Source organism: Penicillium pulvis (genome assembly GCF_028828015.1).
Source record: "Penicillium pulvis strain IBT 33274 chromosome Unknown scaffold_8_segment0_segment0, whole genome shotgun sequence".
NCBI classification, from domain to species: Eukaryota; Fungi; Ascomycota; class Eurotiomycetes; order Eurotiales; family Aspergillaceae; genus Penicillium; species Penicillium pulvis.
The window spans coordinates 1,751,002-1,766,796 of NW_026643080.1; the positions used below are offsets into that span (position 1 = coordinate 1,751,002).

The 15,795-nt window shown below is 48.4% G+C and overlaps 4 protein-coding genes across 4 annotated transcripts; 1 reads left to right on the forward strand and 3 right to left on the reverse strand.

Annotated features, from left to right (window-relative positions):
* Positions 1–7,757: 7,757 nt before the first annotated feature.
* Positions 7,758–9,975, forward strand: flbA (developmental regulator FlbA; the record flags this gene model as incomplete). Its single annotated transcript, XM_057069617.1, has 4 exons — positions 7,758–8,315; positions 8,405–9,536; positions 9,594–9,781; positions 9,832–9,975. The coding sequence occupies 4 exons, from the start codon at positions 7,758–7,760 to the stop codon at positions 9,973–9,975; spliced, it is 2,022 nt and encodes a 673-aa protein (XP_056916228.1).
* A 129-nt stretch (positions 9,976–10,104) lies between these two features.
* N7503_010072 (uncharacterized protein) lies at positions 10,105–10,350 on the reverse strand (the record flags this gene model as incomplete). The annotated part of the gene is made up of 1 exon (XM_057069618.1): positions 10,105–10,350. One exon carries the CDS (start codon positions 10,348–10,350, stop codon positions 10,105–10,107), a length of 246 nt encoding a protein of 81 aa, XP_056916229.1.
* A 1,166-nt stretch (positions 10,351–11,516) lies between these two features.
* On the reverse strand, positions 11,517–13,016 carry N7503_010073 (RNA polymerase II accessory factor CDC73 family protein; the record flags this gene model as incomplete). The annotated part of the gene is made up of 2 exons (XM_057069619.1): positions 11,517–12,227; positions 12,309–13,016. The coding sequence occupies 2 exons, from the start codon at positions 13,014–13,016 to the stop codon at positions 11,517–11,519; spliced, it is 1,419 nt and encodes a 472-aa protein (XP_056916230.1).
* A 976-nt stretch (positions 13,017–13,992) lies between these two features.
* Positions 13,993–15,546, reverse strand: N7503_010074 (putative MFS monocarboxylate transporter; the record flags this gene model as incomplete). Its single annotated transcript, XM_057069620.1, has 4 exons — positions 13,993–14,727; positions 14,793–15,155; positions 15,216–15,316; positions 15,375–15,546. The coding sequence occupies 4 exons, from the start codon at positions 15,544–15,546 to the stop codon at positions 13,993–13,995; spliced, it is 1,371 nt and encodes a 456-aa protein (XP_056916231.1).
* Between the last annotated feature and the right edge of the window lie 249 nt (positions 15,547–15,795).

Here is a 15,795-nt window from a genome sequence, read left to right on the forward strand (position 1 = left end):
TCCCGGGATTTGGACCACATGTTGATGATCAGCGGTGCCGGCGCCTCCCCGTATGATGGTCCAATCCACGGTTAGATGGTATTCTGCAAAGGCCTAAATGAAATTTGTTTTCAGGACCATGTGGAGTTACATGCATATGTGGGAATCGTAATGTGAGCTGCTAACTTAGTGTTGGTTAACCCCGCTTTCGATGTTGCAGGCGCGAATTCTCGCTTATGCTTTTCCCTTTTACCCTGACGATCTTATTGGAATCACACGTCACCAGTTGTTCACCAGCAGGTCCTGTAGGGAAAATGTAAATGTGAAGAGATCAAGGTATCACTGAAGTATATGTCACTTGGAGAATAACCGAGGGAATCAGCAACAATCGTATTTCCAGAACGGAGTACACCTTCCTATGGATCGACGAGGAGGGGTTTGAAGATTCGGGTAACATCACTTCCGCTGCACGATCTTCAGTTGATCCCGTCTTCCCCGCCACCATAGAGTAGCGAGTCGCGAGTCAGTAGCGAGTCACAGTCGATTAGAGTGCAGGTGACGCAGATGTACTATATGGTGAGAGACAGTATGACGATATTGATGCATGCCAGGAGCTGCGGAAGCTAACCTCGGGAGATTATCCACAGGGCATAGCATAGAGAACTGGCTGCAGACAATTTGCTGTGACGCGCCCGCTGTTGAAAGCTACTGTAATCTCGCTTCTGACTTGCAAGCTGTAAAAGGAATAGGAGACAGGGATATGAATGTTGCCCTGAGCGATGACACCCTAGGAACGCCCCAAAAGTTTAGAAATTGAGCATGCGCCATGGTCATAGGTTGGGGAGTACATGTAATGCTAATCATTCTGGCCCCCAGGTCGGACTAATCTTAATTAAGCGTGTCAGCATTAACTCCGGCCTGCGCCCTACGCCGTGGGGGCCAATGATTCCTAATCTCTAATCTCAATTGGAACAAAATGGATGTACAGTAGACAAGGAATTACACTAAAGAACATAAGATTGACCGGAGTTTCTATCCCCTCTCCTATACGTTTGATAACAAAGTACATCAACTTCATGTGCCATTGGTCTTGAAGCCACATGGATGACGATCCTTCCATGCAAGTCATTGATGAAATCACGATCGTCGGTCAACACCACTAGCTGCAGCCAAACTTCCGACCGAAACTAAAAGAAACCAAGAAAACTCCTCCACATGTCACAACTGAAATTTCGGTGTCGATCAGCCACGTGGAACGAGAAACAGTGGCTCTCTTCCCGTGCGGATTCTTCTTGCGCGGAGTGGAGTTCAAGAGAAACAATAACGCGGATATCTTCGCTTAAAGGGCGGTTTACATCGGGCCAGGTATCGGTGAAGCCCGAAAGAGATTTCTTTTACGTCGCTTTTAGTTTAAGACATATAGTGTTAGCCCCGTGGAGCATATGAAAATTTTCCGATAAACATGCGGACTCTAACGACTCCACTTTAAGCCTTTTTCTTATGCTGAAAATTGGGTCTCAGGAACCGACACAAAAAAAGATACTACGTAATAATTAAGTGAAAATCAAAATAATTACTAGTTTACTTTACCCAAAATAAACATCTGCAATACGATTGTTTCATCTGATCCGAACACGAGCGCCGGTACAGATCACATCCCTTAAGTGGATACCATGGAAGTTGGGGGAATAATGCGAATTCTTAGCGTCTTCCAGAAGCCTTCTAGAAGCCTTCTAGCGCCAAAATGTCGCCACGCGTGTATCAGCCCCAGCCAGCCATCCCGGTCGGAGTGGCCGTGACTAAATCAGTTCGCGATGAAACCTTGGCGAAGTCTTATATGGATTTATCCTTACTTACCGAATATAGTATTACGCTCCGTTGCAGTCTTTGCAGGGTGTCTACGTTTCTGCGGAGGGTGTCTACGGTTTTGAAAGTCTATGACGTGATCCACCTCGCAGCTCTTGACCGTTTTGAGTAAATATGGGGAGTGGGGCCCAGTCGGCCGACATGTATTTTTCGTTGGGATTTATTACCGTTTTCTTTCGGGTTTTTTATTCGGATCGTCCCGACTGATCTGCGTGTAATTTTTACTTGCTTTTTCGTCGCCTGGAAACTCCGAGTGCCAAGATTTGGCCCTCTTTGGGGGTTAGCTTGACTTGGAGCTGAGCTACGTATATTAAACCCTCTCGGGGTTCGGGGAGACCGACTGGTTAGCCCTATATCTGGTCGGCAGTTGTGTAGGGTTTAGTGATTTGCTTCAGGGGTAGTGAGATGGTGGCTGCGTATCATTCAGCTTGTAATATAGTGCAGCTACAGTAAAGAGAGTAATTTATAAGCGATAAGTATACGAAGTACTGTAAGTTGTTCCCGGCCTTCTAGCCGACCCCTTTTCTTGTCTTATCCACCTGGGCACCATTCCAGAAGCCTAATCCTATTTTCGGTTGGACAGAAAAACCGGTTGCGGATGACTGATCACTGACTCAGATGGAAGCCATGCGCAAGCCACATGGCATCAATACGGGAGGAAAGTCTGAAGGATTAGGATGTGTTTGATCTTCACCAAAGTTGGTTAGGGGGCTGGTCTTTCCCACGTGGAAGAGTCTCCACACATGCCTTGCTTGGGAAAGGGCTGGAAGGTAAAACAAAACTATATTAAAATTGACCCTGCTTACATAGTTGGCAAAAGGGAATCGACACAGGATTAAGGATTAGGATTGGTTTGATATCTGGACCAAGCGGTGGCGGAGCTCTTTTTGACCTTGTTTCTTTGTTGCTGACAGCAAGCCCTCAGCTCGGGCCTATTGACTATTATTCTGCCTATCTCTGAATGAGAACCCCTGAAATTTTGATTTTCGACACCAAGTTCCAGATTCTGGTAGAACGCATTCCAAATAGTACTTTCAAGGCAGGTATCCACAAAAGATAAGCACACTATACTTATTTCTATTGAAACTGAACCTTGGATGATGTGAGGATCTTTGGTCTTGGCATCCAAAGTATAGCATCATATTACCTATGACAGACAACGAAACAATTGAAACAAAAAAGCCAAGATATGCAGCATCCAGCATGGTCTGAAACCAAAAGCCGAAATCCCGAAAGTTGCGTGGCAGAACAACCGGCATGCTGCGTGCTGGCTCCCGCACGATGTGCATGCATCCATGCCGAGTAATGTTACTACTGCCCCGGTGTTGAGTATAGACAAGGGGAGAGCTACATGCCCTGTGACTGGTCTGTCGGAATAGGGTGTTTGGCTGTACGACCTTTGATGTCCTATCCCCCCGGATATACGAGAGTTTGCATGTACCACCACAGGGGTACTAGGACCCTAGTCAGACAGGTGGGGATCTGAATATCCGACTAGGCAACTCTGTCTGCACAGCAACCCATGGATGCAGGGAAATCACTGGGAATTTGCATTTGGACCAAGCCATAGACTCGAATTCAAGGCCCGACCGACGATCATCACAGCAAGTAAACTCTATCCTTTCCCCAGGGCAATATACGCCCTTGACTATGTATTCCGTAGATGCAGGTGTAACTACTAGTTATCTTCACCAACACCATCCATCATTGGTCAGCGATCGATCGCTGATCCCTAGCCTGTATAAGGAAGAGCCATGACTCGTAAGGTTTACGAATTCAGCCGCGGGTTACCCCAGACGAGTCGACCATAAGTTCTGGACCGACCTATAGTGTTATGCCTGCAGCTTAAATAGTAGTAGTAAGATAATTTTTAAAATATGTATTTCGGTCTCGGGCCGCAAATACGTCTAGACCGCAAATGGGAAAGCTGCATGCATCTCGCGTGGCGGTCAGGGATTAGAATGTTAGCGTGTAACACCATCTCCGAAAAGAGAATGATAAATTACAGCCGACCGGGGAGGAAATGTGACCTCCAGTACATGACAATACGTAATTTCATTGTCCACTCAAAAATACAATAACTGATTCAATAATACCCCTCGCAACCAGGAAACCTGACTCCTCCCCCCCCGATCGGCATTTTACGAGCAGTATTTGGGCCTCAGAGTTTGGTCTCACTTGGTGGCTATTTCTTTACGCCGTTGAAGATAGGGATGTGTCCGCAAATTGGTCTAGTGCATGGAGAATTCTCGGTACGCTCCCACTAGAATGAGTGGGACTCATTTTTTTGATTTAAATCAAGGTAAATCTTGGTGCTGCCCACTCTAAATTGTTGTGATAGTGGTTCGGCGGCGGGTTGAAGCGACGGGTATTACCAAGCTATCTCTCAGTACTAACCTGCCACTGCGTATGCTTGGCGGAGTGTAGTTCTTTCTCCGGAGATGTAGCTGGGAATTTTGATTTGTGTTATTATCATATAATAATATCAGATCAGGCTCGATAAAGAAAATGGATTTCCAGAGCTTACTGTACTATGTCTGCTTCTAAAAGTGACGCGCGTTTGCGCATTCGGATTAACTCCGACACGGCACTTGACTACGCCAAGGATCCGATCATGGCGGCCAGACTGATGATCAACTCCCGCTTGGTTCTTCGCTTCTGATAGCTTTATACTTTACGGGCACTGAGCCTCAGTTTTTGGGGGTCGATCGGGGATCCTCGGCCGTACTGTGCTGCTGTCATGGCAGGGCTGACGGCCCCAAATTAACACTAGATTGATTGCTGGCCCCTTGCACGGTGCCCATTAATCCAAAACACAATCGAGTCAATATTCAAGGGACTCGGTGAAGGAGTTCTGTACGGTGTGCGCTAAGTGATATATCAACAAGATCTGCTCTAATGTCATACTAGCTTCTAATCTGTGAGCGTATTCGGATAAAAGATACCCTCAATCCACGTGGCTTGCAGCAGAGAAGCATGCAGTCGATAGATCTCACTATGAGGTATCATATGTGAAACACCTGATCTGTACGGAAGCTGGATAGAAAGGCGGTCGATCAGGCCCCCTCCGGGTTCGTATAACCGACCAGTAAATTCTATATCAAGCTAATTAAACTTTCAACACCCCGCGAATGTACGTAAACAGTGCTCAAGCGCAGACTTGGACCCCCAGATTTTATACCAGGCCCCCGGGGCAGTTCATATCGTCGAGCCTTGCCGGATCCTGGCGGATGAATTCGCACTGACGCTGATTCGCGTGATTACGGTTGAGCCTTATCTTGGTGCGCCCAGCTCTGTTATCTCGCACAGCTCGCCCTTTGGGGATATTGCTGACGTGTCTGACAACATTGGATGGAAGAAGCCTGGAATTTGTGCTACTGTCCCTTGGATCCCTTGGGGCCGATCGGTCACTGTGGAGTTGACTGGCGCGGTTCAAGACCGGTTCAACGAGGGAGCGGTCAGGAGTGATATACGAGAATGATGAATAACGGAGTTGAGGCTCAATCGCCGGGCTAACGCGGTGATCTCACCAAAGCGCCGACAAAGGCTGTTTTTCAGTGAGCGGTTTACACGGCGATCGGCAATCCAGCGCTAGCAGGCCCGTATCTTGTGGATACATGGATTTTATGCCATAGGCTCTTTCCCTGATCACAGTCAGAATAAGTAATCGAATTGTTGATCCTCGGTACAGAGGGGGCATTATGACAGCACAGTTCACTTGAGTGAGTCTGTGCGTCTATACTATTTCAAGTCAAGGATCAAGACGAGCTAAAACGCGCCACAATTCCCCTTTAAACGCGCCCCGGAAGGAATGCAGGGGCTAACTCTGGAAGCAGGAAATGCACCAGCATGTTGAGAGCCTCTGAAACAAACGGTTTGTCGTTGGCGCTTCGCTTCTTGTTTTTATTTTATTTTTATTTTTATTTTTTATTTTTCAATTTCCTAGCCTGAGCGCCAGGAACCGCGCCTGAAACGGGGGCTAAGAACTCCACCTTGGTCGCGTACCAATCAGTCGGGAACAAAGAAACAAACAGAGCCAAAGTGGGTGGGACGAAGCGAGGCTCTCTCCGCTCTCACGAGTTATCGTGCACATTTACGGACCTTGTGCGCTCAGACATCAGATTTCTCCACGTGTGTCCACGTGGACCACATGGGCCCTCGCGCGAAGGCGCCTGGAAAGGTCATGGAAGGAATTGCTCCGCCACGCGGGCCAAACCCACGTTGTTTCGAACCCCTTCAAACACCGGTCCGGAAAGGAACGTTGGGCGTAAAACCGAATGATATGCTCCGTATGACACAGTGGCGCTAGGCTCCACTAGAGCAGAATGCTCCGATCCGATACTGTTGTTTCGTAGGGTGAAACATGTGATTTGCGCCCCTCTTTTGTTTCTCTGACCGAACTTCTGGCATCAAGCCGTTCGCAGGTTCGTACATATGCCCGGGGAGAAGAAGCTCAAAGATGAGAATGCTCCGACAATGTTCCGATTGGGGTATGACCGACCCAGAGAAAAAGAAATATAAGATCAGATCGAAGTTTTTCGATGATGGTTTTTTTTTTATTTTGCCACACCGATAAGGTTCCTGACAGTAACCGTGGAGGGGCGTGTAGGGATTCTTCCACGTGGGCTCAAGCTTCTGTGAGTTGGCAAATTCACATCATTGCCTGATCAGTCCAGGGGGCCGAGGGAATCCACTAAGGATGGGGGTCAACCATAGAGAGAGGAAGAGAAACGGAGTAAAGAAGGGAAGTGAACAAGGAAAGGCGCCATCGGGAACCAATGAAAGGCAAGAATGGCTGAAGAGTCGGATTACTGGCTCGATAATCGATAGGGGGCACTTGCTACATCAGGCAACACTAACGCCCAACCCGGTAAGATTCACACCGTAGCGCAGGGGGATTTCCCTGACTTACCGTTTGGTTCGGTGAATACACAATAATGGTACAAGAGTTGGAGAGAATTGTGGTAATACCAATACCAATGGGGCCGTTACCAAGATCACCGGCCGGATCTGTTCGGCCTTGTCCGTTCTTTGGTTCATGGAAGTGGGGAGTGAAATCATTGACTGAAATTTTTGATGATATATCATTTGGAATTCTAGAAGGACACTATCTTGAACTATTCGCCGAGCACGGAGCATATTCCATGCCATTGTGCAAGGGACTCCACAGGCAAGAATATATAGGTGCATGTATAACGTGTATGTACTGAAAAGTGGTAAGTACTGTAAATACCAGACCCTGCACAAAACAAGGAACCCACCGATCTTCACCATGAGGCAATCCCTTCCCTGGCCCACGTTGTTTGGATGCAGCACACCAAACTCTTTCCGAGCTCACGCGTGGGCTGTGGGTCAAGGATGACAGGCCGTTCTTCAGAGGGCATTTTCTTACTCTTTGTCTCTCTCTTCTCCGTACATATTCCTATAATATTTCTTTGACTAACATAATTGACTATGATAAGCTTTGTATGTTGCATTCCTTTCAGAGGGGTAGAAAAAAAAAAGGAGGCTCAGAAGGCGGTAATCCCTGTATTAGATTGTTTCCCCAACTCTCTATGAGTTCCACCATGTATCCGGTTCTAGTTAGTTTTTTTCCTTTTTTTCTTTTTTTTTCTTTTTCTTTTTCTATTTTTCCATTTTGGCTTTTCCGTTTTGAGTTTTAATTCTTCTTATTTTAATCCTTTTTTTAATTGATTATGAATTTCCATTTAATAAAATAATAAAATATTAATTATTCTTAACTGTTTTTCTGTTTTTCCCATGATTTTTGGTTTCTACACCACAGCCTTTCCCCCCTTTTAGCCTTTAGTGTACAAGATCGTGGGTATCACTTGTTTGACTTATACCCACTTTTCACACTCTTCCCGAAGTCTGGTTCACCCAAATTCTTTTTCCCCCCAAAAAACCATTCAATGCCAATCTCCGTGAACCACTACCGAGACTATTCTCTTCCTCCTGTTCGTGATCCGGTGATAACTACTTCCTCACGCGCTATTTCCCCTGTCCCTCCCCCAGCGACTGATCCGCCTACCCTGCATACTACTTTTACGGGGTCAGTCGTCGGTTCGATTTCCCGCCGCAATCGTCGTTCCTTTGCGGCTTTGGCTTCCAGGACTTCCAGTGCCTTCGCTAGTTTATCAACTATCAACCAAACCACCCCATTGCGATCTTCCCCTTCCGCCAGCAGTCTGTCAAGATTATCAAGGCTTCCGAGCGCGACCGTCAACCCCTTGACCCCGCCATTGTCAGACGGAGATTCCAACCCACTGCTGGATTTAGCGCGCTCAGAATCTCCGGCATTGGCCGACCTGAACCCTTCTCATAAACGCCGCTTAACATTGCAGCGCATACCGACTCCTCCACAAGAAGTTCGTCATTTTCCGGCCACTGTGCCCACTGCACCACCCAAGATGCACCAGACATCATCTCGGTTGTTGCGCATGACCGAAGATGAGCGCCCTTTCACCAAGGTAAGTTGAGCGAGATCTGACGGGTCTGACGTCTTTGAGAGAGGGCAAAGGTTGTTCTTTAAATGCTGACATGTTGCCCCAATTACTAGGACTTTATGGACTTGTTCTCCACCTTGATGGTCAGTTTGAAGTTGGACAGCCACCGAGTTCGTTTTACCAGATATGACCACACTTTTACCTCGGAAGAGGCGATCAACAACCTGGGCTCGCTCAAGTTCTCCCAATCGAACCGCATGCCCGACCCCAAGGACCCCTCCCGCATTGTTACCACCACAACCACCACCACTTTCTCCATGGCCAAGGAAATGGCCCGTTCTGTCTGCCAGCGATTTGTTGATGCCCGCTTTATCGAGGCCGTGGATGGAAAAGCCTTGCCGATTTTCCCTCTGAAGGGCGCCTTGTTCCAGCTCACACCGAAGGGTATTAACATCCTGCAGCGCTTCTGCCAGCGGAACGGAATCACTGCCCGTCACGTGATGGATGTGCTGGAGTCCCCGCGCAATACCATGCAATTGGTGAACCTGGAGCGAGATACCGAATCGGACAAATTGTCGCACGACCGCGCCACTATCGAAGTAATTTTCCGCCGATTTGCCGGCCAGGATGGACCCAACATTAAGAGCAGCATTTCGACCTCTGATTCCGACTCATTAAGCGACTACACGAATGGCTTGGTGGGAGTGAAGATGGCCCGGGAGCGGAAGTTGCAGGACGGAAAGATCTACACCAACACATTTACCGGCAAGGGAGCCGTGGATTGGTTGATGGATTGCTCCACCACTATTGAGCGCCGGGAGACATGTTTGATTGCCGAATTGTTCCTTAAGTATGGCCTGATCACCATGATCCAGGACGACAAGGCTTTCCCTGATTCGAACGCCGTTTTTCAGCCTTCCAAGTACGCGATCTACTGCATCACCGAGCGTGGCCAGCGTGTATGCGGATGGATTGCCCGCGACAAGAACCGTGACAACAACGCCAACACCACCTATGACAACCGTGGCATGCCCCGCGATTCTAACAACGCCCGTCTCACTCACATCCTCGGAGACCCCGCACTTCGTCTTTTATTCCGCGAATTCCTGCGCTACTCCCTTTGCGAAGAGAACCTGTCGTTCTACCTCGATGTGTCCGAATTCACCGCCAACTATCACAAGTCCGAGAAGGCCGGCGTATTCAACAAGGTGGATTCTGTTCGGGAAACTTTGGCTGCTGCCTATGGTGAGTGTCATTCTAAAATCTGCCTTAATATGCGTGTTGGCTCTAACAAATTTATAGGCTTGTACAACGCGTTCCTGGCCCCTGGATCTCCTTGCGAGTTGAACATTGACCACGCTCTTCGTAACAGCTTGGCCAGCCGTATGACCAAGGCTGTGGGTGACGATGAATCCATGTTCAAGAGTCTTCAAGAGGTTGTTCACCTTTTCGAACTTGCTCAGACCTCCGTCTTCAAGCTAATGTCAAGTGTAAGTTGATCTTTGCCATGCAATTTGAATCCTAGTACTAACTTTCACAGGACTCGGTACCGAAATTCCTTCGTGACCCCAAGTACTCCGTTGTCCTGCAGGAGCACGACGTCGACATCTTCGGCGGGTCTCGTTCGTACTCACCGACCCCTGGTGGACCGGAACGCACCATGAGCCGTTCCGCACGGACATGACAATTACCGCGAGGCAGCGTGGATGTTTCCTTCAAGCCAACAAGCCGTGACCGTCCGCATCGTGATTCGATCGCCCACTCCACCCCTGTTGGCATATAATCGCCAGGCTCCGTTGGTCTCGAACTCAGGCTAGGTGCCATACTCGACCAATCGAGTTGGTTCCGCTCCCGTCAACCTGTGCGACTGCAACGCGGGGATCACACCCGCGACGAGGGTCGCCTTTGGGAAACCCAGAGATGGAGGATTTTCCTCCAGCGATGTCACCAATCTCGTCATGATCGCCTCCGACCACGAGTCTTTTCGTTCTGCATTGCGCTTATGCCATGCAGCTGGGCCCTTGTCTCTAACCCCGACAGAGGTCTGTTTATTTCCCATGTTTTAATTTCCTCCGCCACGAGATTTTCTATTTCTTTTCTTTTTTCTCCCCTGGTTTCCTCAACACCCAGATGAAAGACGTTATGATCGATGCCTCATGTCATAGAGAAGGCCAGAAATTGGGCACCACTTGTAATATTTGGATGACATTTTCTATTTTTCTCGGAGCTTCTGAAGTTCCTCTGCATTCAACACCGAACCGATACACCATATCGGCGAAGGACAAAAAGACAAAAGACCAAAAAAACATTCGACCTCAAAAAGACGGGTGGTTGACTCCAAGCCTTGTGTTTTTGTTGAGCATCAGATACGGCGTTTTCTGCATGATTTCCTACATATTCTTCTATTTCTCCTTTCCCTATTTATTGCATGCATGATCTCTCCCATATTGACGAGCATTTGTTTTTCTGAATATCCTGTTTCCTTCGGCTGCATTTCATTTGGGCACAGCGAGTGAGTTCTGGTCGATTAGTGTATGTCATATAGTATGGTTCCCACGGGAATTGCCATGGACATGACGATCTCATTTACAGTATACCTACCACCTTCCTATTCTATCCCAACATTCGATCAGTAATCAATTTGTAAATCACAAGGACATCGAGAATTTGCCGAGGGAAGTCCATGTATTATAAGAGTTGGGGTCATCATGGGTCTAGATTCCGCTTGGTTCCTGGGCTAGATCTTCATGGACCCTGATATATGCTCGTACAATTAACGTTTCAAGATCCATGGGTTACTTCCGAGGTCGACCCCAGGGTTGCCACATGGTGGCAGAATCTAAAACAAGTATCAAAGTATGTTCTGGGGTAGTTGGTGTAGTCTAGGCCTTGATGGCTTTTGGGGTAACTCGGGTTAGACTGACTCAGGGTATAGATCGATAAGATATAGGCTAAATAAGATATTCGGTTAATGGATCGGTACATGGATGTAGTTTTTATGGTACAGCCCTATCTACCTATTTGAGTCTCGATGTTATGTAGGTAGTATGTAGTAGGGACCAAAGAGGAAAGACGGAACGAATAGCAATCAAGGCTTTAACTCACACCTAACAACGCCAGAACCGCACCCTGACCGTGTGAAATTCCATTTTTAAATGAAAACATTGCAAGTAAGTAACAAAGGGGAATCAATATCAGGCATCAAGGAAAATAGAAGCTTGGTCATCATTTCGACCCCCAACCACGAAGCCTCATCCCCTCCTCAATAGCCGTCCAAATTCCCTCGACAACCTCCCGATCCCTCCATCGCCCACCCCCATGAATCCCACCTTTCTCATCCCACCTCTCAACATTGAAGCTCTGCACACCGCGTCCCCATCCCTTAACAGTAGACGGGGTCTCCTCGCCCCTCCAACCGACATAGATACCAGTAGCATGCTTGAAGAGCTCCGGCGGTGAAGACCACTTATAGGACTTAAACTGCCAAGTCTGTCCAGTAGTAAAAACAGCCACAAGTCGCGACCAGTACTCCGGCTTGAAGTTTGTTGTTCCATCCACAAGAATAAATTTGGTAGGCTTGGTTGCTTTGCTAGCTGCGCTCGCAGCGTTGGGATTGGATGGGTCTGACTTGAGGCGTAGGGGCCGCTTCAGTTCCATGAAGTTAGCCTCGGTGGACATAGACAGTGTAGGGTGGTCTGGTGGGACGAAGATGCCGTCTTGCAGGAAGGATTTGATGTTTGACATGCGAATAAGAGATGAGGCGGAGGGGGAGAGGAGGATGATGGGGTCGGGCCTGGAGTTGGATTTGCGGGAGGGCATCGAGAGGCCTGCTGAGGGTGCGGGAATCATCTTGCTGCCTGGTTTGGTGGGTTGACCAGGGCGAGAGCGGTTGCGATCGAGGAAGATCTCGGCGCTCTTGCGGACGTGGGAGAAGTCCTATTAGTGACGTTAGCTTTGTCTACTCTCGCTATCCTTCGGATTGGCAGTGGCGTTGAAGATGCCAAGTAGAACACTCACGGTAGCCTTGATACCTCTCAGCACGGTATTCCGATCTCCAGTCTTCCGTTCTCCATTGTAAATCTCCTGTAGCCGTGGATCAATCGGCTTCTGAGGGCGAGTACCCTGAGCTCCGGCCTGCGTCGCCGCTCCAGGAGCACCACTAGGCACAGTAGAAACACCACCCTTAACACCAGACGCAATACCAGCCGAGGCTTCAGCCTGAGCAGCACCGGCAGCTGTAGCTGCTGCGGCAGCCGCGGCAGCCGCGGCGCCTTCCAAAGGCTTGATGTACTCGCTTTCATCTGACGCTCCCTCAAGCCAAGTAATGAGATCCAACCGCTCAACGAAAGGTAGATTCTGAACTTCCTCAACCGTTCCGGACTCAGCGGGTCCCTTCAACTTCAGCGCCTCGTTCAGCTCCTGTGCGGAGGCAATGTACTCCGGGATAGCGACATCTTTCTTCTGCCACGCGAAGAAGATGCTGCGCAGGTCGACGGCGGACTCGACTGTTCCGGATGCGATGCGCGTGAAGCGGGTCGGTGTAGAGAGGGGAATCGACTGTGGAATTGGCTGCGAGAAGTAGAGGTGTGTTGCCTGGGCTAGGTCCTCTGTCGCATGTTCGTTCGAGAGCTCGGACGAGGTTGTCGGGGTTGGGGGGCTGTCCGAGGCAATGGCCCGGCGCAGCGAAAGAAGCGGGTCTTGGACTGATGGGTCGGCTGCTGCCATTGTGATAATTGAGGGCGTAAGACCCTGGGAGAAGCTGGGTTGGGATTGGGAGTCGGGGGTTGAGGCTGGTTGGATTTCGCGTGGAAGCTCTGAGTCAACACGTGATCTTAGACTCGCCAGTTTGTTGAAAATTTTCAGGTGATCACTTGAGTATAGAAGTTTTGATTCGTCACAAATTTATTCCTGTTTTGTTTCGATTTTTGAACCCGAAGCTTCGAAAAAAACGATAGAGCATCATGAAAATCAATAAACAGAGAACTGTGCAGATAGTGTATACAGTATAAGGTGCAAAGTGTAAGGTGCAGAGTATAAGGTGCAAGGCACCGAAAAGTCAGCGTACGTTCCCTTATACCCTAATAAAAAGGAACTTGTAGACATGAAATCCGCCGGTATAGTGTTTCAATCCCTCTGCGGTACCTGATAAAGTTCGCTTGAAACAAGTGTGTTAGCTAGTGATGAATTCCGGCCCTAATTGAACGGCTCATGTTACTGGAGGGTGGGTGGGATCTGGCCTATGGGCCGGGGAAAAGAACGTGATGGTCTTCTTTTTTTTATCCTCCATCGACTTACGATTTTGTATATATTGTTGTGATTTTTCATTGGGGTGTAATGTGGTGAGAGTGGAGGAGCTGAAAATTAAATGCTGCCGTAAAGATTGTTGTTTCCAAACTTGCTCAGGTACCTTGAATATTGCAAGATCGCGGGTGCAAGGGCTGACTGGTAAGTCCTTTTCTTTTTCTTTTTCTGCACTTGGATGCTCATTCTGACATGTCGGCTATCCATGGTGTTTAATCGAATCGGAGAACCCGATATCTTTCGAAGCTTGAAAGCATCACAAGGGACATAACGCCTACTTCATGCTACGTGTAGATGATCGAAATACTGTCAAATTTGCCTCAAACAAAAGCCACTACCATTCTTGTTATTATTCGCAGTCACATCTACAAATCCATTATCTTGTCCACCAACTACAGCCTCAGTGGAGACAGCGTACCGCAGGACTCATGTATCGCCACAGCCAGCCCCAAGCCCCTAAGAAGGCCGTTATACCCGTAAACAGAATCAGAGTCCCATACTGGGTTTCATATCCTGTGGCACCATCACGACCCAGCGCTCCTTGGCGGATCAACACCGTACTCAGAGGCCCACTGATGACATTTCCGATACCTCTCCCACCAGCCAAAAGACCAAACACTAACCCAGTCTCCAGGGATGCTGACGATTCATCCCTGACCTCCGTAATGATACCTGACCAAGTCGAACTAAACCCACCAGCGAAGAATCCATAAAAAATGGCAAAAACAGTTAGTAAAGCCGCCCCAGCGTGGGAACCTGGACCAGCAGACGAAGCCATGCCCCAGAAGAGGAGCACTGATAATGCAGATCCTACAGAGGACAAGAGTAGCACATTTGTCACGTTGCATCGGTCACACAGTATTCCCAGTGCAATACCACCAAAGATAGAAGTTGCGTTGAAAAGGGACACGAGCAATGTGCCCATGAACTCGGGCAGACCGGCTGTTCCCGTCGAGTAGGTTGGAAGGTATGTTGACGGTAGGAAGTATCCGAAGCTTTGCATGATGTTTCCTGCTTGCAACATCCAGAAAGTACCCAGCCTGAGAAAACTGAGATCAAGAGGACGGGCTGAAGCTGATGCAGATACTGGAATTCGAGGCTTCATGAATGGTAGTGACAGTAATGTCGTGAGAAGCTGAAAATAGTCAATTAGTATGTGGACTGTCCAACGGACCCCGAGAGAGTATAGGATGATAATACCGTAGTCACAGTCCATGCCCTCAGAGTTGTACTCGAGCCAAATTTGTTCAGACAGGCACTCGCAATGAAAGGCAGAGCAACACCTGTAATACTCTTTGCGGCCCACATGATTCCCAGTGCGAGCCCTTTTCTCCGTATGAACCACTGGTCCAGATAGAGAGAAGGAAGACTGAACAGCAGCGCATTTCCGATAGCACATATTACGCCTTGGGTGGCAATGAGCTGCCATACTTTCACCGAGAAGGAAGAAAGCAAGGAGCCAATCACTGTGATGACTAGTCCCGTTGGAGCACACCAGATTTGCAGACGTGGATACCGAGTCAACAGCGTGAAAGTGACTGGCGAGAGAAGATAAAGTAGCCCCTAGTGTTGATAGGTCAGATCTGGTGAATGGCCATGAATGTTCGATATGCTCGCTCGTACCGTGGATGTAGTCCCCACAGTCGCCAAGTCTCCTTTGCTACCCTGCAGTACATTAATCGAGGAATAGTACTCTTGGAAAACACCAAAAACACTCGAAAAGCCTGTATATACAGGATTAGTCAGACATTCAGCTTTTCGGATGTTGAGCGTGAGGCACACCCCAAACTGGGACTTGAATGAGACAGCAAGACGCCAGCATCAACCAAGCAGCCTTGCCCCCATCAGGTTGAGCGAGCATAGGCTGCTCGATCTCATGTGGCGATAAAGCATTATTCTCAGGATGAGAGGATATTTCGCCTAGTTGAAGAGACTCGTTGATTGAGGTGTTCATTGTGGATGGATATCTGATAAACTGGGTGAAAGGAGGGGAAGTATGGAGCGGATAGCGATCGCCCCGACGATACAATATTTGAGTCATACTCATGTCGCATCTACGCAAACCAAACTCACATCGTCAAAACTTCCATTATGATTTTTGATTCAGGCACACTGGAAACGAACGATCATCTTTGGCTTTGTTTCAAGATGATTATTAGCAACTTGTCTTTTGCGTCATACAAAGTGGTAAGGCTTCCACCTC